Genomic DNA, 25,871 nt, shown 5'->3' with positions numbered 1-25,871 from the left:
CCAGGAGGCCAGGAGGTGTGTCCAGTTGTGCACCTAAGACGTGTTGTGACCCTTCATCTGCAGGTTTTATCAGGAAATATTGCCAATATACTGTATTCCGTAATCTAACCACAACCATAGTCCTCATAAAGATTTGATTTGTATAGAGTTATATTACTATATATAACTAAAAATGGAGGGGCACGATGGCTTAATGGTTAGCAAGTTTGCCTCACACTTCTGGGGTTGGAGGTTTGAATTCCGCCTCTGCCCTGTGTGCACGGAGTGTGCTCGTTTGGGGTTTCTCTGGGTGATCCAGTTTCCTCCCCCAGTCCAAAGACATGTGTTGTAAGCTGATTTGCATTTCTAAATTGTCCAGTGTGTGTGTGTGTGTGTGTGTGTGTGTGTCTGTGATTGCACCTTGCGATGGGTTGGCACCCCAGTCAAAGGTTACCCCTGCCTCGTACCCACCCTCGAGGCCCCTGGGATAGGCTACTTGCTCCGTGCGACCCTGTGTAGGATACGTGGTATGGAAAATGGATGTGTATATAACTAAACATTGTGTTTCCATTCATGTTAGTTAGATAGCAAGTTCGGTCGTTAACATGAACATTTAGAAAAGTGTGTAAGTAAGAATAAACTTGCATGGTATGCTGTAGGGGATTATTATATATTCTCTTTTATTTTCCGATATCTCCGATTCATCTTTTTCTGTGAAGAGAATCGGAAAAAACTGGTTGACTATCTACCTGGTCGATTTTATACTTCAATATAGCATGGTATTTGTGATCTCGAACCTGGCAATAAGTGATCATGAGTTACCGCATCGACTAGTTTGCAACCTCCCCAGTTCCTTCTACACTAAAGCACCCGTACACAACACAGACCCAAAGTTTAAACCAAGCCATATGGGTGAGACAGTGAAGCAGGTATAAATAAATCAGCCCAAATGCAGAACAAATCTATAGGGGGGGTCAGTTGTCAGGTCTGCTTGAGTCTACAGACTGGGCTAGAAAGAAATCAGCCACAGCCTCTACTTCTTACCATTCTGTATATTTTTTTTTTATTTACAACCGTTGATGGTGCTTTCATCTGCCTCGTACCTCCTGGGTTGAGGGTTTGATTCTCGCTTGTTCTTCATGATCTCCCCGTGCTTCAGGGTTTCCTCAGGGTACTCTGGTTTCCTCCCCCAGTCCAAAGACATGTGTTGTAGGCCGATTGGCATCTCTAAATTGTCTGTAGTGTGTGAATGTGTGCACGATTGAGCCCTGCGATGAGTTGGCACCCCATCCAGGGTGTTCCCCACTTTGTGCTCAGAGTCCCCTGGGATAGACTTCAGGTTCCCCTCGCGACCCTATGGAGGATAAGCGGTACATGGATGGATGGATGGCGGTGCTCTTGTTCTTGGTTCCACAAAAGTAAATAATAATAATCCACTCCAACCCATTTCCTAACACCAATAAGATGATTTGGAGGCCAAAGTTTGAGCCTTATTATAATGGCTTGTTTTTCTTTTCTTGAATAACAGCCCTGGTAGCCCATTTATACCAGACAGCCCTGATCCACAACATTTGTACCGTACGTGCAGTTACAACGGACAAGAATTTCAAGATGGTTCCCTGTACTGAAACCTGTTTACTTGAAAAGCAATTATAATGGAAGCCTAAGGGCAGCTCATTATTCCAAAAATGAAGTTTGGTAATGGATGATACAACTGGTTAACACAGACATCTCGAAGTAAACATAGTCATACTTCAAATTGGGCCCCATGGTTATTGTTACAGTGTAACCGTTTTAGTTTTGACTTTCTATTGTTGTAGTTTAAACATTTATTGACTAAATTCAAAAGCTGCCCTTTGACAGCCATTGTAAGTGAGTAAGCATTTTTTTAAAAAAAAAATCACTCCTTTTCTTGTCCATAGTAATGCTGAAGTGTTTCTTTAATATGGTTGGTTGCTCAAGGACCCAGCAGTAGCTCTCTAGCAGTCAAGGGATTTGAACTCACAACCTTCTGGTCACTACGACAGAGCCTTGACTGCTAAGCTAGCACTGATATAGACCCTCTCCATTATTTTACACTATTGTCTAGAACTTTGTAGTCATGTCTGAAATTGTAGTAAATAATATCCAGTGTGCTTCTTGGTAATCCCAATAGACTTGCATCCAAACAAAATACCCATGATGCCCTGTGGCATGCCCGGTGTGCGGTGTAGGAAATAAGAAGGTGCTGTTTCAGATATATAAATCTATAGTTCACTGCATTGTGGTATTTCATGAGCACACTGATTCAGGCATGACTATAAACTGCACGCTCATAAAAATGCTGCATTATGTAGTGGACAGGCTGTGATTAAAGACATATTGAGAATATCAAGATTTCTAAAGAGAGATAGCAGCACAGTCTTGGGAGGTCTTTCTTTCCCAAAGACACACACACACACACACACATGCACACAAATATATGTACACAGATGTCCTGGTGTGTATCTGCAGCAGAAACAGCTTTTCCACAGCAGTGGCAGCATGTCCCACACCACCATGCATGCATCCGTGTGTGTGTGTGTGTGTGTGTGTGTGATTTGCATGTCAGTCTGGCCTCTTGATTAGCCGCCATCATCTGAAACAAGACATCAGCGATGTGAGGTGAGGCCCCGTGGGTGCCCAGGAGCTGCAGATCACAGCCATGCTAATGTGGGCACTGTGCCAGGTGTCACACAGTGGGTGACAGGTTCTCAGAGGGGGCGTGGGCGCTGCCGGGGGGTGTCACATTCGGTGCGTTATCACCTCGTCCTTTGTTCTCTATGCAAATCTACCGTCGTAGCATCTTCCACTGCTAGTAATGTGACACATTCTGGAAGCTGAGCTCCCAGAAGTGCAAGGCGTAAGGCTTACAAACACACACACACACACACACACACACACACACACACACACACACACACACACACACATCACTGTGACTGGCAACGTCTCTCTCAGATCACTTAACATGGATGGGCATTGTTGTAGTGCTCGAGGTGTTAGAGCTAGCAACCATGTTAGTATCTCCTTCTCTCAAGACATGAGACTTATGAACTTCCTCAGAGATAATTAAATATCAAACAGCCTCCTTTTACCATTACACGCATTCTAATCACCTCAAAAAGGCCAAATAGCCTCGTTTTAAATGAGAGCTAAACCCTGAAACGCTCTCTCAAAGGACGGCTTAATTGGCTGTGTGGTTCTGTAACACCAAATCCACTAGGGTGGGGAACTTTAATGCCGGACCACCTCTAATACACACACGCATCATTAATCACACACACACAGACACAATGTGACGGGAAGCGAGCCCCTCCTCAATGATTAGCGCTGCGAGTTTGGCTTGCAATGAAATGCTGCGCAGCCTGGCATATTTTATAACAGCCGTGACTCAACTTAGCCATTTAACCTGTAATCCCTGCATTATTTATGGAAGTGTGAGGGGCGGGGGAAAATGAGGCCATTAGGCTCTCACAACGAACACCCTGAGAGCGGAGAAGGCGCTCTGCTAACTGCTAGTTGACCTCCACAGCCCACAGCGAGAGCTTTTTTTTTAGCATGGACCACTGTAATTGCTGCAAATTGAATCACAGAGCGAGTGGCAATGATTCCTTAATGAGCACTTTTATTGGCTGGAGCAGTGCAGTGTGGCACAGCCCTGCCCGGTGCCATGCGGCGCGACCCAATGGGCCATGATCAGATGGAGATTTGTGATCCTGAGGTGGCTGATGGGTAATTTCACACCATCACACCACACAAGCTGCCGTTGCAAGACATGGCTCTCTGATGGGTCATTAGCATATTTTAACTTATTCATGATGGGCTTCTCTCATTCTGCCTCTCTCTCTCTCTCTCTCTCTCTCTCTCTCTCTCTCTCTCTCTCTCTCTCTCTCTCTCTCTCTCTTGCTCTCTGAAGCTTGTTTTGAAAGTTGATGAAATTTGTCTTTGGTTGTCATTAGGCCTGCCTGTCTGTTAGCTGACACGCTCCTTTGGCAACATATGGCTCTTTCTGTAAGAAGTGATAAGATGCAAATTGCCAGAGCTTGAGCGCACATTTATGGCAGAGTAGAGGCGCACACTCATAAAGAGACCCACACACATGCACACATTCAGCCAGTCCCTCTCCTCACACCCCCTCTCTATCACTCTCCCTGTCTGTCTCATTGCCATCTCCCATCTCCCACCTCTCTATTTAGAAAAATCCAGTTCGGCACTAAGCACTCACTTGAGGAATGTGTGATCTTGACGAGGCGTCATTAGAACTCATGGGGGGACATCAATTACGTCCACTCCTGATCCACACTTCAGCTCCGGGCTGAGTTCCATGCACGCTGAGAAGGGAAAGGAGCAGGCACGTTTATATTTTAGTATCAAATCCTCCCCCTCTTTCTGCTCCCTCCTGTCAGCCATGTGTGTGAAGGCCGGCCAAACTAAACACGGACATCAGGCCTCCACACTTCTCTCATCTCCAACAGAGCAACACCAGTGGGACTCTGGCCATGCCATACAAGCCCCTGGCCATGGCCCCAATAACACCCTTTGGCCCCTGTCAGCCGTAGAGACAATACCACACCCCCATTAGCACACAGTAACTCTACACACACATACACACACACACACACCCACACACCCAAGACAAAATAGAGCCACCATTATAATCTTCTCTGTCTGGAGCCAGAGCTGAAAACCTGACCCATATTATAATATAAAAAAAAACCCAATTTTCCATTGTGTATATCATATTTCACTCACTAATAGGTGAGTTTACGGCTCACTTTCACTGCAAAATGATTATAATGTATTTTTTGCCATATATGTATTCTACATCCGTATTCCACACATATATCAGCTTTACACATAGTACTAGACATTGTAATGTAGTTTTATGAGTCGGGGTAAAACTGATCACCACCTCACTTGTTTTTTCTTTATTTCTTCATCTTCTCTTTACCCTGCCTTTGCTACGCACTTATTCCCATATGGAAATAGCAAATGTGTCAAGTGTGTGTGTGTGAGCCTGTGAATTGAGCTGTATATTAAAGCCTGTCTGGAATTAGCATTAGCATAATGCGTTGAGGCCTTCAGGCTGTACCTGCCATCTGCATAAGGCTCCAGCCCTCAGGGAGTCTCAGGGAAACGCTCACACACCAACCCTCCACCCTCTGGCCCTTGATCCTTACCCAGTCACGTACAGACACATCCTCTCCACTGAGGGTTTAGCGAACAGCAGGCACCATGAGGCCACTGATAACCTGGCAGAGTATCAGCCGATTCGGCTCTCCCACTTACAGCGATGCAATTTTCATTTTGTCTCATAAAATGGCTGTCACCAGAGTGCGGTGAGATGCCGCTCACATGTTGCCTGTTTAATTTTTAAAGTGAAATGATCCATGAACCTCATCATAGAGAACTCTTCCCTTTGATTACACCCATAGCCATTGCCGCGAACAAACAGATGCAGGAATGACATGAAAATCTATTAAAGTGTGCCATCAGAGGCTCTCCTAGGAGTGTGTTGCAGAGTTAAGCACTAATTTTTATGCATTCATTCACACCATGTACTTTTTGTGTCTTCCAGGGAAAGATGAGCCCTCTAGCTACATCTGCACCACATGCAAGCAGACTTTCACCAGCGCCTGGTTCCTGCTGCAGCATGCTCAGAACACGCACGGCATCCGTATCTACCTGGACAACCACCCTTCCAGCTGCTCCCTTACACCCCGTATGGCATTGCCCCCTCCTTTGGGAGCAGATGCCCTGCCTCGCTCACCTCTTGCCAGTTTCCTGGGAGACAGCAGCAACCCGTTCCACTTGCTCCGCATGGCAGCACCTCTTCTACGAGAGCCTCAGCCCACTGGATACATGGAGACCCGCTTGCCATCTACACCACCATTTGTAAGCCCACCTCCACCACCACGTCATCCGCTTGACCGACTGGGCCCGGAGGAGATGGGCATTCTCACCCAGCATCCCAGTGCCTTTGAGCGGGTGATGCGCCTGGCCCCAATGCCCATGGAACCGCCATCCATGGATTTCTCCCGCCGCCTCCGTGAGCTGGCTGGCAATAACAACAACAATGGCGGGCCCACACCTCCTCTCTCACCTAACCGTGTGCCCCCTGTGCATAGGCTCCTCAGCCCCACACTCTTTCAGCCTGGTGCCAAGCCAGCGCCTTTCCTAGGAACGCCAACACAGCCACTTCCAGCTGCTCCCAGGTCCAGCTCATCACCAACCTTGAGCCAAGCAGGCAAGGTCAAGTCCTGTGAGTTCTGTGGAAAGACCTTTAAGTTTCAGAGCAATCTGATAGTACATCGGCGCAGTCACACTGGTGAGAGGCCTTACAAGTGCCACCTGTGTGATCATGCCTGCTCTCAGGCCAGCAAGCTGAAACGGCATATGAAGACCCACTTACAGAAGTCAGGTTCATTGAGCAGCTCACCAGATCGGGGCAGGCGTGATTCAACAGGAGAGGAGCAAAAGACCGGAGAGAGCAGGGAAATAATGTACAATGATGATGAAGACGAGGAAGATGAGGAGGAGGATGAGGAAGAAGAGGAGATAGAAGAGCAACAGAATGGCAGTAGCAGGCCTGCATCTAATCTCAGCATGGACTCTGAGCTCAGCAGAAACCGGGAGAACGAGTCCCAACCTTTGATGACAGAGAAACCACTCTCCATTGACAGAGGGAAGGAAAGCCAATATAATGACATCGACAATCACCTGAGACTGCCTTTGGGCAACAGGCCTAGGGAAGAGGCAGACACAGATTCATCAGCCAGAGAAATAGATACAGAGGGTCGACCCATGGTTAACGGCAGAGGCTGTGGACCTGAGGACTCCATGGCAGGTTTGTTCCAGCAGAAGCCTGCACCTATCTCTAGCCTAAACCTCTCTGGCTCCTCATCCAAGAGGATCAAAGTAGAGAAGGACATGGAGATTCCATCTCTGCCACTCATTTCTTCTGAAAATGTGTACTCTCAGCTGTTGGCTGGCTACGCTGCTTCCCGCCACTACATCAGGGAGCCCTTTCTGGGCTTTGGTGACTCCCGGCAGTCACCTTTTGCCACATCCTCTGAGCATTCGTCCTCAGAGACGGGCAGTCTGCGCTTTTCCACGCCCCCTGGGGAGCTGCTGGAAGGTGGAGTGTTGTCAGGACGAAGTGGCAGCAGCACACCACACCTCCAACTCAGAGGTCCGGGTCCTGGCAGGCCTCCTGGTTCTAAAGAGAGCCGGAGGAGTGACACATGCGAGTTCTGTGGCAAGGTGTTCAAGAACTGCAGCAACCTGACAGTACACCGGCGCAGCCATACGGGCGAGAGGCCATACAAGTGCGACCTGTGCAGCTATGCCTGTGCACAGAGCAGCAAGCTCACACGCCATATGAAGACCCATGGCCAGTTTGGCAAGGAGGTGTACCGCTGCGACATCTGCCACATGCCCTTCAGCGTCTACAGCACCCTGGAAAAACACATGAAGAAGTGGCATGGTGAACACTTGATGAGCAACGATGTCAAACTTGAGCAGGCAGATCGAGCCTGAGTTGTGTGAACTAAAGCACATACTTCAGACAGTATCATGAGTTTAGCTGGATAATCTTTTGAATAAATCTAACTATAGAGTTTTTGGAATGATTTTGGTGTGTTTTTTTGTTTGTTTTTGTTTTGTTTTGTTTTGTGTTTTTTTTGTTTTTTTTTCTAGTGCCACCTGAGAAATAAGAACGTTAGTAAATGTCTGTGGATGGATTTGAAAAAGCCCTGCTGGCATTCCCAGCAACCACCAGGAATTTGTCCATTAAGAATCCATGGAGCCTTTCTACTGTGCAATAATTTCTGTATTTATTGGATCATTTCTTGATGATACATGGCATGTGCAGGTATATTATGGCATATGCAGGGGTTTTAATGCATTCCTTTGTTCGAATATTATTTTCAGACACCATTTTTAAGATATGACACATACTGAGATTTCGGCATTCTGCCACCATTTTGTTTGAGGAATTTCCTGAAAGGAAAAGAAGTAACTTTAACCTGTCCTGCTAAATCCTGAAGAAGTTGTACTTCTAAAAATCAGAGAGAGATTTTCTTGTGTACTTCTGCTGTTTGCAGTCACACCAGACGTGGGTGATAAATTAAAAACATAAAGCACTGAATGTCAACTTGACAATAAATATGAAACAAATTCGAGGGATATGGAATACCAGGGATGTCTCAGGCAGCTGGATGACAGTTTGACTGTATTTTAATGATTACCTTTTGACCACCATCCAGCTGAGTATGCTCTTGATATGACTTTTATGATTTCAGCTGTCAAGCTTCATCAAAACAAATTCGACCCTACGACAATATACTCATTTAGAGATTGCAGATTTATTGCATTCTTCACAAGGCTGATAATGTAATATAGCCCGTATTTTTCTGATCCAAATGTTTACATTACCACAAATTGTAAAACAAAATACACCACCCAGTGTATATTTTCTTAATACACATGTTAATGGGTTTGGCCTCGTAGCAGAGTAAACATGCCGATTTGCTTATTTTATCCTGATTGAAATGAAATGTTTAGCTGATTAAAATTGTGAGATGTTATGAACATACTAGGGCCCATAGTGTTAGAAACAAAAAACAAAAGCCTCAGCCAGGACCATTCATTAACATAGTCTTGCAGTATTATAGATGTATTATTTACTAAATTGTTATCAAAATTGTTTTGTTATGGCAACATGCAAGTGTCCTAAGTGGCTGCTTAATCTCCAAAGCTTTGTGGAATTAAAAAATTGTGCTCATTTTAGATGTTGGAGGGCTCCCTACCTCCTATTTTTCACACTTCACCAGTTCAGAGGGCTGCTGTGGCTTTAACAAATGACCATTCTCCCCTCTAATCTTAGAAATCTCAGCCTGCTGCTTTTTTTTTTTTTTAAATAGACAAAAAAAAAAAAATTCCATACTATTTTCATTCCAAATTAAGCTTCAAATCAGCACTTAATATTTTTTTGTTTGTTTGAAGACATTGAAAGATCCCATAAGAAAAAAAGGATTTGATCTTTAAGCCTAGCTTACCATATGGAACTCGGTATATATCTTTTGGGTAGCATAAGTAAAAATAAGGTAACTTGAATATTACAGAGACGTTGAAAACCGGAGAAAGTTAAAGTCAAGATACTCAGAGACAACCCGGCCCAGATACACATGCTTGTGTTTTACTGCCGTTCAATCCAACAAGCACACAAATGATTGTGCAGTGTGTACACTTGTATTCCAACACCAAGAAATCACAAAGAAGAGCTTAAATATTTATGCATTTGACGTGCGTATGCGTACTACCTTTCAGAATCGAATTTAACGCACAAGTTTGTCTGAGACGACCAAGCCATCTAGTTCTTCACTGATACTTATAGCTGGATATTCACCAGCTTGGAAGAAAATAAAAAAAAAATAATAATAATAAAAAAGGAGGAAAAAATGACACTCTGTCTTTAAAATAATGTTTACAGTGTTGAAGTACAAGGATAACAAATTCCTGTGTAAATGTGTTTTAAAAGAGAATAATCTCATGTTTTTTCTACCATTTTCTGAATGCCATAGCAGGGTTGGTTGATTGTTTGTTTAATATTTTAGTTTATTTTTGGTGCAGGGTCCCCCCGCCTCTCTCCCTCCATAAATTTCAATGGATATATTCGTATATGTTTCGTTCACTGTTAAAATACACAGTGTATTTGTATACCAGTGGCATTTTATGAAATGATGCAAAAAAAAAAAAATCTTTATATTTTGCAGTCCATTATAAAATTGTGAGTCTATCCAAATGTTTTTTTTTTATGTTTTTTTTTTTTTTTTTTTTTTTTGTCTCTATACCTGTTCATAATTTTGGTAAATCCATCCTTGTGAGGATGTAAAAAAAGAAAATAAAAAGGAATGAAAATTCAACCTGTTTACTGAATCGCTGTGTCATGTTAAACTTGCAACTGTTGGATAATTAGATATCGCTGGGGCTCTGAAAGTAGGGTATAATCTTATTTCTTTTTTATTTTATTTTTTATTTTACCTGATCAAATATTCTGATCAATAAACAAATAAATATTTAATAATGATGAATATTATTTAATAAATAAAATAGCATTAGTAGAGGAAAATAAATAAATAAATAAATAGTGTAACAACTGTCAATAGCAAAAATGGTCCACTGCAGGCAGATTTCATTGGCACCAGGTTTTATGTGAGGCTTTTAGGAGTCGGAGTCTGATTTGGATGACTGACTGGTAAATGCAGCTATTTAAAACCTCCAATAAATCTCGTTCAGTGTTTCATTTTCAACACCCAAACTTATGGAGCCTCCAGACAGTAGTGCTGCTTACTGCATGACCTTTGACCTAAGAAGTTCACTTTTTTTTGAGCCCTTTATGTTGCACCTGCCTGCCCCTCTCTGTAGTGAAAGATGCTCTAAACACAATGACCCGTCTGACCTATCTTGACCCCATCAATGTCACCACGTCCCTTCTTCCCTTGTTAGACAGGTGGGCTTTTGTAGCCCTAACAATGTTGCGTGTAAGGGCGGGAAACTACTTTAAAATCTTTTATATCCTATTTACGCATGACCAATCATAGTGCTTTGCTGCTGAATAACGCTCTCACGACTTGCAAAGTGAAGTATCTGAGAGAGGCGTTTTCTGAGAGACCTTCTCTACTTGTACCAACAAACAATTAAACCGTAGTCACTGCGTCTTGAAACGTCTTCTGGTGCTCCATGTTGACGTGACTGTCTGCTCAAAGAACCAGGCATGGATGTGGTTAGACTGACCCTGGACATCTGGGACGCATCTTCAGTCCTGAAACAGCCCATTCCCAGCAAGACTCTGAATAAGATTAAAAGACAGCAGATTCCCAAAGTCTCTCTCATGGCACCATGTTCCCTTGAGGTCTCACCATTTTCCCATTCTAATTACGCGTCTCAGCCACACCGATGCATCGCTAGGCCATTTTGACCACCGCTCCACACAGGGTAGTGTCATAGTTCACATCTGATATGTGATTTAAAGTCCCTTTTAAGCTTGGGTAATAGAAGGTCCCCATTTGTGCTGTGTGGCCAATGCCACGGGAAGAAAATGGGCCGTCATTTACTCGGCCAAAACGGCTAGAACGTGATTGGGTCACACACAAGGAAACTTTAGGAAATGATGGCTTTTGGTAAAACCACGGCCTCAGGGGAACAGGGTGTCAGCAGGGGCTGTGGTCGGGGCCTTGACCACACAGATTGACCACAGAATCCTTTATTTTTTAAATAGGATTGCAGGGGCCAAACCCCACCGGGTCCCTGTGTCTATATCCAGTTAGCAATCTCTATTCCCTGACCAAGGCAAAAGGATATGGCACCCAGTGAGCAGGCTTTACCCCCAAGGCAGAGGAGCCGACAACCAGAGCAAATCTGACCCATATGGACAGGCCTGGGAACATGTAGGGTGTGTAGAGCAGTTTCAGAAAAAAGGATAGGCAGGAGACGAAGAGGAGTGTGGTTGCTTCACGGTCAGTCTGCAGCTGCGGATCTTTTTTTTCCCAAGGAGATCTGACCGAGCGGAACAAAGGCTTTGTGGTGCCATGGAACATATCTGTAAAGCAAAGGGAATGCATGCTCCCTGATTGAAGAGAACAAAGAAAAAACAGAAAAACTGTTCATTGTGCCTCTGTTACGTCAATGAACACTCAAACAGCACGCAACGTGCTTTAAAACATATTACACCACTGCACTGCACACTGAATTGCCCAACCTGATGGTGTTGATTCATTTTTTATAACAGTAGCACATCAGTTTTCCACATGATTTATAATCATAGATTTACTATATATTAATAACTTATGGTTACTATAGTAGCAGTTTACTTACACAGGGACTTGGCAGACATTCAATATATACTTGTTATTTAAATGCATGTAATTGTAGATATGGTGAAATTTTCTGTTAGGAGATGTTTATTTAGTATTTAGGAAGGAGACTCCAATGTCACCACTTTCTTTTAGTCAGAGGGAAAAAAGTCTTCCACCACAGGAAAGTCGTCAAGATGGAGAGCGAGATACAGCCGTTTCTCTGTAACATAACAAGCTGCATTGTTGTTGTTGTTGTTTTTTTTGTCTTATTAACTTCAAGCAAAATAGAAAAAGAGAGGCTTGTGAGGGAACAACTATTTATAGCTACTATAATGATGTGTGATATATAGCTGGAACTAACTTGTTTTGCAATGAGTTAGTTCTTGTGAGTAATTCCACAACATTAAATGTGCTAAAATGTGCATCAAATGAATGAAAATTATGGTGTGTTGTAGAAAAAAATTTGCTCTGCACATTGCTGTAGTAGGGGGCACAGTGGCTTGGTGGTTAGCCTCGCACTTCCGGGGTTGGGGGCTCGAATCAATATCCGCCCTGTGTGTATGGGGGTTTCCTCCGGGTACTCTGGTTTCCTCCCCTAGTCCAAATGTCCAATTCATGCATTTTCAAATTGTCTGTAGTGTGCGATTATGCCCTGTGATGGGTTGATACTCCATCAAGGGTGTCCCCTGGCTTTTGCCCCAAGTTCCCTGGGAACTCCGCCGCAACCCTGTATAGAATAAGCAGTGTAGATGGGGGGGGTGAACAGTAACTCTTCTTTTCATCGGGCCACATCACAGTATCCCATCATTTGGGGGAAATAAACAATTGGGAAAAAAAAATAGAAGTTTCCTTACATGAACTTAAATGAGCAAATTTTTACAAAATAGTTTATTTACAAAAGAGATTACATATCTTGATATAGTTTCAATCTATTTCAAATCTATTTTTGGAAAAGATTTTGGGGATGACACTTCCATTATTTGTAACAAATACACACCTGGAATGTGAATAATTACCTCTAGTATCTACAAGCTGTAGTCATATGGCTTCTTAAAGCCAGACCTCCCTGAAGCAGATGTAAAATTAGGAATCTTTCTGAGCTGCCAGAGCCGTTACCTCGAGGGGGTCGATGTAATTGTTGATATTGGACTCTGCTCCTGTCCCAGAGAAATATTAAATCTTCTCATTTGATTTCGAGCATAATTATGTCGTAAAAGTAAACTGGCTGCGAGACGGCGGGCCCCGCCAGTCGAATTTGCTTTCATCAAGTACGGACTGGCTTAATTACAGAGCACATCACTGGCCGTCTTTTCACTGTGCTGCCACACTCAGCCGTTTGTCTCTCCGAGTCATCACTCTCTCGTGTTCACAGCTGATCACAAAGCGACTGGAGGCGGTTTGACACTCGATCACACACACACACACACACACACACACACACACACACACACACACACACACACACACACACACACACACACACACACACACACACACACACACACACAGCACAGTGAGGAACTTCAAGCCGATACTTCTCCAGTGATTAGGTGGTGTACTCAGTGTTGGGTTACAGATACATCAAACACTGCTTCTAACCATAGCATGAGGAAGAAGAGTTCTCATAAATCAAGACAAATGAAATGTGAGGAGCAAAACTTTCGAGTTTAAACTCTTTAACACATTAAACAGTGTTTGTCAGTCATCTACACTAATCTATATAGCATACAGTATATCTAACATCAGCCTCATGTACACAGATTTAACATATTTGTGCTTTACTTAGTGTACCTATGAAATGTGTTAGGTTTTTTTCTTATTTATTGTTATTCTTCATGGAATATTTCATAGTTCGTAAATATGTTATATTATTAACCCTGTTAACCTGATCATAGTGCAATATCAATACCCAGACAGGCAGACAGACAGACTGACACAGAGACAGAGAAAGAGAGATACATAAACAGAGAGATATATAAATAGACATTCAGTAAGACAGGTAGGTACATAAAAATACCGACACAGAAGTAGATAAACAGACAGACAGATATATAGTCTGTCTATCAGGTGTCACCCAGATGAGGATGGGTTCCCTTTTGAGTCTGGTTCCTCTCAAGGTTTCTTCCTCGGTTGCTCATTAGGGATAAGTTCATATATTTAAAAGCTATATCCTGAATTGATATATTTCTGTAAAGATTCTTTGGGACACTGTCCCAACGACTGTTAAAAGTGCTACACAAATAAAACTGAATTGAATTGAATATATAAACAGATGTAAAAAAAAAACAAAAAAAACAAACAGATATATAAACGGACAGACAAACAGGAAAACAGACACACAAATAGACAGAGATACTTAAAGAGACAGTGAGTAAGACAGACAGATACACAGACATACAAGATAGATAAACATACTGATAGATATTGTACACAAACAAACAGAAAGACAGATAGACAGACACATAGATATATAGCCAAGACAACCCAATACATAAACAGAGAAACAGACAGACAGATGCATAGACATACAAGATAGATAAACAAGATATGCAAAACAAATAAACATAGCCTACAGATAGATACTGTACCTAAACAAACAGATAGATAGACACTAGATATATTGCATTGTTTTCCGCTTGATATATCGCTTTGCTTGTATTTCCTCATTTGTAAGACTCTTTGGATAAAAAACGTCTGCTAAATGAATAAATGTAACTGTGTAGATATATAGTCAGCGAGAAAGACAAACAGATACATAAATAGAGAAACAGACAGAGAGAGATGCACAGAAAGGCAGACACAGAGAAAGAGAGATACATAAACAGAGACAGATTGATATATAAATAGACAGTCAGTAAGACAGATAGGTAGAAAAGACAGACAAAGAGGTAGATAACCAGACAGAGAGATGTATAAACAGATAGAAAAACAGATACATAAACAGACAGTCAGTAAGACAAACGGACAGACAGACAGTTACATAGACATACAAGATAGATAAACAGACAGATAGATACTGTACAAACAGAAAGACAGGCATATAGATATATAGCCAAGCCAACCCTATACATAAACAGAGAAACAGAAAGACAGATAGATAGACAGATAGATATATAGTCAAGCCAGCCCTATACATAAATAGAGAAACAGAAAGACAGATAGATAGACATATAGACAGGCATATAGATATATAGCCAAGCCAACCCTATACATGAACAGACAAACAGAAAGACAGATAGATAGACAGATAGATATATAGCCAAGCCAACCCTATACATTAACAGAGAAACAGACAGACAGATACTGTAGATAGATAGAATGAGCATGAGCGGTGTCCTTATTAGCGGATAACTAGCTCTGCTGGCTCGTATATCTGCGCGTTTATGGAGAGCGTCGTCTTGAGAAGTGTTTGCTCAGCACTGGGCTTGTTACAGTGATAAGTGAAGACAGAGCTTCTCTCCCTCAAACGCTCCATCAGGATGACACACACTCCTGGCAGCGGTTTATACACACCAAATCGGCAGAGCTCTGCACTGTGTGGGGAGAAAGAAAAAAAACAACCCCAAAACTTTATCACTCAGCGTAGAGGAGTTAATGTCCATGCAGATTATCTGTTTCATCAATTCATTCGGTTTGCATCACATTCAAGCAACGTCAAGATGAGCGAACATTTCACAAGTTTTACTCAGGACCTACGTTTTACAGACTGGAAAGCGTCTTGGCACAGTGCCTCTTCAAACTGGAGAGTCTGTGTGTGTGTGTGTGTGTGTGCGCATGTGTGTGTGCGCGTGTGGGGGGTGGGTGGGCATGTTTTATATCTTGGTGGGGACCAAATGGGCCACCAAAGGCAGGAATATCTGTTAGTTTTGTCATTTTACTTGTGGTCCCCACAAGGTAAACTGCACTTTTTTGTGCTAGTTTGTTTGTTTATTTGCACAAACTGCAGCTTTTATTTTAAAAACTAAAAACACCAAAAAGTTTCATTTTAGTTCCTAAGGAAAAGCCTAGTGTTAGATTTAGGTGCAGATATAGCATTAGATAGTGCAGTACAATGGAAGGTCCTCACAAGGATAGTATGACGAGTGCGTGTGTGTGTGTGTGTGTGTGTGTGTGTGTGTGTGTGTGTGTGTGTGTGTGTGTGTGTGTGTGAGAGAGAGAGAGAGAGAGAGAGGAGAGAGAGAGAGAGTGTGTCTATTGTGCTTCATTCCTGACTATGTAATTGTCTTTTTGCCTGGAAAGAGCATTCCTGTATTATCCAGATGAGACGGAGGTTATCTGATACTGTACATGATGATGAATTTAGAAGCCCCTGGACTTTTGCCTATTTCTCAAAGGTTCAAGTTTCATTTCGAGTGATTTTGCAATGAGTTAGATGGAAGCTAAAGGATTTTTTCAGTGACTCATACACAGAGTTGAGGCTTGCCTTTCGTGTTCTATTGCCGTTTTCTTGGTGGCTTTGGAGTGGAAGAATATGTCACTGTCCCGGACATTCAGATTTCAAAATTGCACATTTTTTTTTTCCACGCTAAGAGTCAGTGTACAGGCATTGAAGCTAGTAACAAGTCAACAAGGTCGACTTGTAAGATGATTTTCTGTTATGTAATGTTTACCACAATTATCAGGATGTACATTTTGATATATAACTAGCAGCTTTCAGAAATCCACTTTTAGCGTATGATTTAGGATCAAATCAGGGATCATGTACCGTATGTTTTGTAAGTTAACCTGACATGCGATGAGTGGGTGAGGTTTGTAACATTGGCCCCTTTCCATCCAGTCATACTCTGATGATTAATTCAACCTCGACAATACGCGAAAATACCAGTGAGTGATCAGATCAGACTTCCATAAGCTGCATAATTCCTTCCACAGGTAATTGATATAGCTTTTTGGGGAAGTTGTTGAACCATACAACTAACTAATAGCAACCGAACACCACAAAGCAGTTGAATTTTTCAATCTTGAATTCTTGACTTTTCTTACACCACAAAGCAGTTGAATTCTTGAATCTTATCAAACCGTGTTGGTTCATTTTCTCTAACAGCAGCTCTGATAATAGCTCCAGCTCTAACATAAATGATAGGTTAATAGTAATGTGCTTCTTCTAATAGAAATAAAAAATTATGAAAATAATCTACAGCGGCGTTATAACAGCAACTCTGCTTCACATCACCCAGTCTTTGATTATTTTCCTATAATAGCATGTCTAGATTTGTTTTATTTCGTACTTATTTGCCTTAAAAATAAAAGTCTTTTGTGAATACGCATTTAAAGGTGGTGATGGTGGTGGGGGGTATTGACATATTGTAAATAAGCTACATTGTTAACACAATCATTCCAACGTTGCTTAGATTTTCATTTTCCTATCTTGGAGTACTCGGGCATGTATTTTAAGAATTTCAGATGCTAAATTGTTCATCCTCCCGAGCAGCCTGTCTTACCATTGACCCCCTTTAAATGGTCTGAAAGAGAAAATAGTCCTTTTTGCATTCCTCTATTCCTAAAATCCAATTAATCACTCGTGTTTGTTGCCATGTCTTCTGGACCAGGGCAATTTCCTGACACTCGAGGTCTCTTTCCTGACACTCATTAGCCTGGTATTATGTAGCTTGATATTTTTCCTCCTGTGAAGCCTTCATCTGGGGCTGCGGTGTTTGGTCGTGGACCACCAGCTGGAGCCACTTATCCTCCCCCAGTTCAGATGTCCTGCGTCCAAGGGAATCGGCGTCATTAGCCTGATTTAACGTGATCACTTTGCTCAGGTTGTTTGAATGATCCCATCATCGCGAATTAAGCTTCTCTATAGCACATGGAGGCTGCAGTTTACATAAACCCACGACAGTGTGCTGCTTGGCAGAAACTGGCTGCGCTGTTTAGGGCCTCGGTGCCCTCCAGGTAATGCCGCACCGGCCAAGTGTGATCACTCAGGCAATTTGAATGATTTTCAACGGGTGCCCGGAAAGTAGCATGGGGGATAAAGACAAGCACGACCACAAGCGATGCACACAAAACACACACACACACACCGACCAAACATGGGCGCTGAAATTTGCATGGTGCTCAGTAATACATTAGTGAACATCACTTGGCAATCTGTTCATACCAGCTTAATTGGATTTTAATACCGCCTCTGATCTTGTTTTCTAATTAATGGCGGTGGCTGGCAACCAAGCAGAACCGTGCACTGAACTACACCTTTGATCCTGGCCATATGGAGCTCCTCCAAGCATGGCTGCGATGGAGAAATCCGTCACCTCAGCGCTGGGTGTAAAGGTGCACGGGCAAGATGAGGGGGAAGTGTGGCACAAGCCACAGCCTCCCCGGTGCCATCCCTATTGATGAATTTCCCTCAAGATCGGTTGTGATCACAGATAAATAAAACATGAGCCAGTGAACTGATGCAAATAAGCCCTTGCATGCTTTAGGGAAATGTCAATTGCTTCTCCAATCTGTTTATTTCCCCCACTTCCATGGCCTTTTTTGATACGTGCCTACTAAAAATGTTCTATTCTTCCAACTGACAAGGTAAGAGCTGCATTTCTACATCTCAGTCTTCGCTCGGTAATTGAATGGCATTTGATAAAGGGTTGAGAAACACAAACAATATACATTCCATACATATGCGTTATATAGTGCTCGTCACAATGCCTAGGACGGTCATATTCATTTCAGGAACGCTAGGAACATCTTTCACGTATCAAATGGCCTTCCAGCTATTGAAGTGCATCTATGTGGCATCATTCTCGACATGCATGGCCATGTATGAAGGCTCGCTATTGAAAAGGTGTTTTTGCCATTCACATGGTAATTAATTTAAATAATGCTCATTACCTTTAAGCTGAATGCATAAAATCCATATGTTTTTCTCTCTGTGCTTCAGTGTAACGATGATAGACAGGCTGATGACTGAAATCAATTAACTCTAGAGGCAAGTCAAGTGCGGATATGCAGAGAAGGCCTCTGTCTCATTTAAGAGTTCAAGTACACATCAAAGAGCGTGGAATAAAAAATGTCTATATGCTCAAGTGCCTTCACATGCATTCTTCAAAATGTGAGTGTGAATGTTGTAGTGTCTAAGTTGTTTCGCTTTGTGTTCTTAAGCAGCATGCAGCAGAATGTCAATGTCAAAATGTCTGTCTTCAATCAAGAAGTAGATTAATGAATAACAAAGAACTGCCACATGCGTATATCACTCTATATAACTCCTGAAAGACATCAAGAGACCATGAGGAGCTTTTATCAGGAATGTTTTATATAAGAAGTGTGATAAAGAACTATAGGACATTATCAACATTATAATCAAGTAAGTACATGGATTTAAGGTATCAGGTTTTTATAAATCCTGTAATAACAAGCCAAAATGTACCAAGTTTTATTATTCAGTCATTTATATTGAATAATTAATTAACTAATTTATTCATCGGTGTGAGTTTGGAATACACCCTGGATGGGATGCTAGTCTATCGCAGGGCACCATGCACACACACATTCACACTTAGGGAGAAATTTAGAGCAGCTAGTTCACTTACCAAAATGTTTTTTGGGAGGTGGGAGGAAACCGAAGAACCTCAAAATTCACACAGTCATGGTTAGAACATGTAAAACTCTACACAGAGTAACCTGAACCCAGAATCTAACCAGAGACCCTGGAGCTATGAGGTGACAATGCTTCCCACAGCAGCACCATGATACTCTGAATAATAAATTGTTTATTAACACCTAAGAACTATAACTTAATATGACTATGCATGAATATGAATGATTGGACATTTGGATAAATCCCCTGAAATCTGGGAACCCACGGTATTCTCCTCACTATGCTGGTCACACTGTTTGCTGTTAGCTATGATATATTTCACTACTGCAGAAATGTAACCCTTGTACATGCTCCAAAAAAAAAAAAGGCTCTGTCTTTGTCCATCTGAGAAAACCTTTCCAGGTTCTATGTAGAAAAACCTGACAGGGTTGGGGGTTTTTCTTTCAGAAACGTTTCCACATATAACCCTTCAGAAACTAAGGAACGCTTTAGAAAGCAATTACGTAAGACTCGACATCTTAAGGGGAGACATCGGTTCACCAACATGTATCAGAATGAGCATTGTTTTGACTGATATTGCTTGGTGCTACTGTGCAACTCCGTTATATTTTACTGTGAGTAATGTTTGCACACACTGTAGCTAAAAAGCTAGTTACACTAGCTTGAATTTTCACACGTAGACACGAGCGGTATTTTAGTATCACTGTTCGTCTCAGTGAGTTGTTGAACAGCTACCAAAGCTGCTGATTGTTTAGAAATATTAATGAGCACGGGAATTCAATAGTTTGCCAGTTGAGACCACAATCAATTCTGTTAGATTTAGCAGGAAAATAAAGAAGAAAAAACAACCAACAACTTTATGATAATGTGACCATATGCTGAAGTAATGCTTTTATATTCTGTGTTTGAAATGAAATTATAGATGCTGCCTACTATTTAACACGGTAAGTGCTTGTTGTACATCAAGGACCACAGTGGAAATAAGTCAATGATTTTATTGTGTTTTCCTTGACAAAGATACAGTCTTGCTTTGTATTGTCAAATAAACTTAACCAAATTAAACTAAACTAAAAAATATACTATAGCATAACAACTAAGAATTTGTTCATTAGCTAAGAGAGCAAGCAGTGAAGCTTATCATGCTTATCTGGATACCTCTAATCCTTTGGTTATTGAGTGGAAGTTTTTGACTAATTGAGTTACTAACTGAGCTTGTGAGTAATGCTTATTATTATTATTAATAATAATAATAATAATAATAATAATAATAATAATAATAATAATAATATTATTATTATTATTGTACAGAAGTGCTGGAAAAGTGTCAGTTTTAATGGAAAATATGACTTTTGTGTTGCGTTAGTAAATGAAAATTCATACCGAGTTAAATACATGCAAAGTTTAAATAATTAACTAAATGTAGAGTTTAATATTTTTTAACTAAATGCAGAGTTAACACATTTAACTAAACACAAAGTAAACAAATTGAACTAAATGCAACATTAAGACGTAACTAAATACAAAGTAAACAAATTGAACTAAATGTGACATTAAGAAATTTAATAAAACACAAAGTAAACAAATTGAATTAAATGTGACATTAAGAAATTTAACCAAACAAAAAGTAAACAAATTGAACTAAATGAGACATTAAGAATTATAACTAAACACAAAGTAAACAAATTGAACTAAATGAGACATTAAGAATTATAACTAAACACAAAGTAAACAAATTGAACTAAATGAAACATTAAGAAATTTAAGTACACACCTAGTTAACAAATGTAACAAAGTGCAGAGTTAACAGATGCAACTAAACACCAGGGTAAGAAATGTAACTAAATAGCAAGATAACACATTTAACTAAATGCCATATTAAAACATTTGACTAAATGATGTGTTAACAAATTTTACCAAACACAAATCAAACACGATTTGACTAAACATCCATGAGAAGTCAACTATTTGCATATAGTGTTGTTGAGTTCAAGGTGCTATAAAGGACAATGTTACCTAACTTTTTGCTGCAGGCCACTGGCAAACACTCAACTTCTACATGATTTTAAAAACGCCAACTATTTCAATCAACACTATTCCCTCTGGCCACAGAGCAGTTTTAAAGTTAGAGTGATGAGCTTTGTGTACTTCTCCAAAGGTGTCAGTCAAGTTGGAAGAAGTAATAAAGAGCACCTGGCATAAGTCAGCTAAGATCACATTATGATTCATTTTTTACTTCCTGCTTTGTTTTGTGACAGAATTATGTGTGTGTGTGTGTGTGTGTGTGTGTGTGTGTGTGTGTGTGTGTGTGTGTGTGTGTGTGTGTGTGTGTGTGGAAAAGGGTCAAAAGGGACAGAATACAAATTAATATGAATTAATAGCCACAGATCATCTGCTCAATGACCATCTGCCTTCAAGTGCATGAGCTGAAAATTGAAGCTTATTTTAATAATTGAAGAACCGGATTGCTAAGGGCAAGGTGTTTTTCAAGTTTCCTTGATAATATCTTTACAACTATGTTATGACCGGTGAGCTATTAAAGCAAGTTCTGTGTTTGACTTGAGGGCAGATGATTATGGGAAAGTTTGTCATGGCCAAAAATATTGCTGACATGATAACACTTCAATATAAAATGTCAAATGTGGTTGCACTGATTTGATGCTGGAAATGATCACAGTATTCAATCCAGCTCGCCCATAATTAGCTGGTATGAGTCAGGTGTATTACAGTGGGGGGAACCACAAAGTTTTACAGAGCACAGGGTACCAATGACTGGAATTAAGAACCACAGATTAGCATAACGTGTTGTTACTCAAACAGCTAGTGATTTCTGTACTGACAATTTGATCTCATGAAAAGAAAAAATTGAAGATGTATCAAATAACCCAGATTGATTTTTGTTAAAATAATTCTGGAAAAGTGGTGGCACGGTGACAGAGTCATACTCACCTGAATATGCCATCTGAAATTTCCATTTCGTGGTTTCATTTCATTAAATGATGGGATGCTGTAAACGTTTTCATATCCGGTGAGTATATTCAGCTCAGAAAAAAAGTCTTTGTGTCAAAGTTTAGAAATTTTACAGCCTTATTAGAAGACAGAAATCCATCCCTCTTCCATACCACTGATCCTACACAGGGTTCTAGAGGAGCCTGGAGCCTATCCCAGGGAACAAGATGGGGACACCCTGGACAGGGTTCCAACTCATCGCAGGGCACAATTCCACACTCTGAAACACTAGAGACAATTTGGAAATGCCAATCAGCCTACAACACATTTCTTTTGGGCTGGGTTGGAAACTGGAGTACCTGGAGGAAACCCCCCGGAGCAACATGCAAGCTCCACACACAGGGCGGAGGTGGGATTTGAACCCATCCCCAGTGATACGAGGCAAGCGTTCTAACCAATAAGCCACCCCCCCAAGTCAGAAATCCAGATAGCTAATTTGATGTCAGTCTTCATGATTCTGACGCTTGTGGCCAGAGAAGTGTGCAAGAGGTAACAGAAATTCTGGGGATTATTAGTGGACTTCCTGAGTCACTTCCTAAGGACTTCCTGAATCAATTTCAGGAACACTGGCTGCAAGGTGGGAATACACCCTGGATTTAATGGTAGCAAAGCGATAGAGAATAATTAAACAGCATTAATATCTTCCTACTTAATGAATCATTATCCATCTACAGTCACAAGATGCATAGAACAAACTTTGCTAAATGCTTTTTTAACTGCATTGAGACTCAGACCCACAGAACAAGCATCATTGTTACATCATAGTAAACAGTAAACACTGGCGAAATGGCATGAGAATGAAACAGTCAAATTAATAAAGAACTTGCAAAGGTTCATTCTTTTTGTGAGAGAAGGTAACACAACCAGGTTGCACTAAAGACTGGGAAGTACTCAATATGGGAGTGTTATTATAGCTGCGGGTGTACAAAAGCCCAGAGATAGGAAAGATCAGATGTAATGTATCTGGTCAGATGTCTAAGTTTCATTTGGAACTATTATAGAAATTAGCTTCCCTGAAAGCGCAATGCTATCATAGACTGTGATATTTCTTAAGATGATGAGATCATGTTCACAAGTTGTTATTGCACACGCATAAACTGAATATATGCGAGCGTTGTAATAGCAAATTGAGCCTGCTGTGAATGTTCGGTCTGACTGCACAGAGGACATAGCACTGATCTTCAGCGAGAGAGTGTCAGAAGCAACACATGAGCAGGAAAATACACTCAGGTTTTTTTTTTTTGTTGTTTTTTTTTTAAAGGTGTGAAATTTGCCAGCCAAACGTAGTTCAGCCAAGGTGTCTGAAGTTTGTTCGTTTAGTTTTGCACTGAAGCTCCAAGGCTAACGTAACTAACAAGGCTTATATGTTTAAAATGTAGCTCAAATTAATCTCCAGTATGATGTAAAATCCATTTATCCATTTTCCATACCGCTTATCCTACACAGGGACATGGGGGAGGATGGAGTCTATCCCAGGGAACTCGGGGCATAAGATGGGGGACACCCTGAACAGGGTGCCAACTCATCACAGGGCACGATTGCACACCCATCCACACACTACAGACAATTTGGAAATGCCAATCAGCCTACAACACATGCCTTTGGACTGAAGGAGGAAACCGGAGTACCCGGAGGAAACCCCTGAATCATGAGAAGAACATGCAAACTCCACACACACAGTAAACTGTTACACATAAACTTCCTGTACTTGTTAGCTCTTGTACAAAACTAAAGAAGCAAACCTCAGACACAAAGCATGTCTTGGCTAGATGGACTTCACTTGTGGAAAATTTCACTTTTGACCACACGATGATGAATTGTGATGCTGACGATCTCTGGATACCTGCAGCATACTGTATATTCTTTACTCTATGCTGTAGATGCATATTTAATGCATTATTTTGCTGCACAATTATCATACCTTCAAATATTATTAACTCCTGTATTAACTCTTTTCTCGAGTCATTAGTTTAGTTTGGCTGTAAATTAAAATTCCTGAGAGTCTTTAGCTGAAGCTCTGCTCCACCATCCCTGTCCAAGCCTGCTGTGTGCACAGTGAGAAATCTCAGACTGTCTGTAGGAGTGCTGCCGTGAGTCACATGTCAGTTCACTCCTTCCTCAGTTTAGACGAGATTAACTTGTCAAACAACTGGTCCTTTGCCAGTCTGCTCTTTCCAAGCGGATCTGGGACTCTGATCCTTTCTTGGACTGATAGTTGAGGCTTAACAGAATGCAGGGCCAGAGAGAAGCGAGAAATAAGCGGCTGTGGATTTAAGACCACTTTACCTGGATTCAGTGGCGCAGGATGGTGGGATTAGCTGCTTGGGTCTGGCGGCATACTAGTCTGTTTAGCTTAAGGTAAACAGTGTCATTCTGCACAACTCAGGAACTACAAAATGCACACAGGGAGGGATAAAAAAAAAAAAAAAAAAGATTTTGAAAGTCTTTATAGTTTAGGGCCCTAACACACCAACCTGAAAAATGGCCTTCAGATGTGATGGTTGACCATTTAAATTCCAAGCAGCCTATTTGGTAGCTAAGCTAGGTTCCAAGGTCATGTGCCAAACTACATAGTACTGGACTAAATATATACTAAAAGTTTGTGTACACCTGACCATAACACTCATGTGCTTTTTGAACATCAAATTCCAGATTTAGTCCCCCTTTGCTGTTAAAATGTCCTCCACTCTTCTGGGAAGGCTTTTCACTAGATTTTGGAGCGTGGTTGTGGGGATTTGAGGGGTTTGAGGGGTTGAGGTCAGGGCTCTGTGCAGGACTCTCGAGTTTTTCCACTCCAACTTGGCAAACCATGTCTTCATGGAGCTTGTGTTGTGAACAGGTGCATTGGCATGCTAGAACAGGTTTGTGCTTCTTAATTTCAGTGAAGGGAAATTGTAATGCTACAGCATGCTAAGACATTCTAGATAATTGCGTGCCTCCAACTTTTGTTTGGAGAAGACAAACATATGGGTGTGATGGTCATGTGTCCAAAAACCTTTGGCTGTATAGTATATTTTATCAACCATACATAATCAAATATGTCATAATTCAGAGGTGTGTGTGGGAATGTTTTTGAAATTCCATTCCCGCCACTCCTAAAGGAAATCTGAGCTGTCCCATCCACTCCCGCAGACACTCTTGACCAATCCTGTCTGCTCCTCCGGAAATTTTGACAAATACCACCCACTATTTCAAACACTCTTGCCTAACTTTATCAACTACAACCGTTATTATCATTTGTACCTGTCTGCGATATTTTTTGACGTCCATTAGTTATATAACAAAATATAAACAACTTAGTCATTTAAACCATAATGACCTTGACCAGGTGGTTACTGAACATTGTCTTTCTTTGTCTGGATGAGCTTCATATCTGATCATGTACTCTCACAACCAAGTCAAAAATTCCTGCTCTCGAGATTTTGTTGTGAGGTCGTGTGGGTCCTGTGGGATCCAAATACGCATGCACA

At 41.3% G+C, this 25,871-nt stretch overlaps 1 protein-coding gene across 1 annotated transcript in view; it reads left to right on the top strand.

Moving 5' to 3' along the window:
- The window catches only part of bcl11bb (BCL11 transcription factor B b), a 32,826-nt gene extending 22,900 nt beyond the window's left edge, over positions 1–9,926 (top strand). Inside the window, exon 3 of the mRNA XM_017456256.3 lies at positions 5,579–9,926. Coding sequence (XP_017311745.1) covers positions 5,579–7,539 — 1,961 coding nt within the window. The 3' untranslated portion in view covers positions 7,540–9,926. The remainder of the gene's footprint in view (positions 1–5,578) is intronic.
- The last annotated feature ends 15,945 nt before the right edge of the window (positions 9,927–25,871 follow it).

Source organism: Ictalurus punctatus, chromosome 25 (genome assembly GCF_001660625.3).
Source record: "Ictalurus punctatus breed USDA103 chromosome 25, Coco_2.0, whole genome shotgun sequence".
NCBI lineage: Eukaryota > Metazoa > Chordata > Actinopteri > Siluriformes > Ictaluridae > Ictalurus > Ictalurus punctatus.
This window is presented reverse-complemented; position numbering and strand designations above follow the sequence as displayed.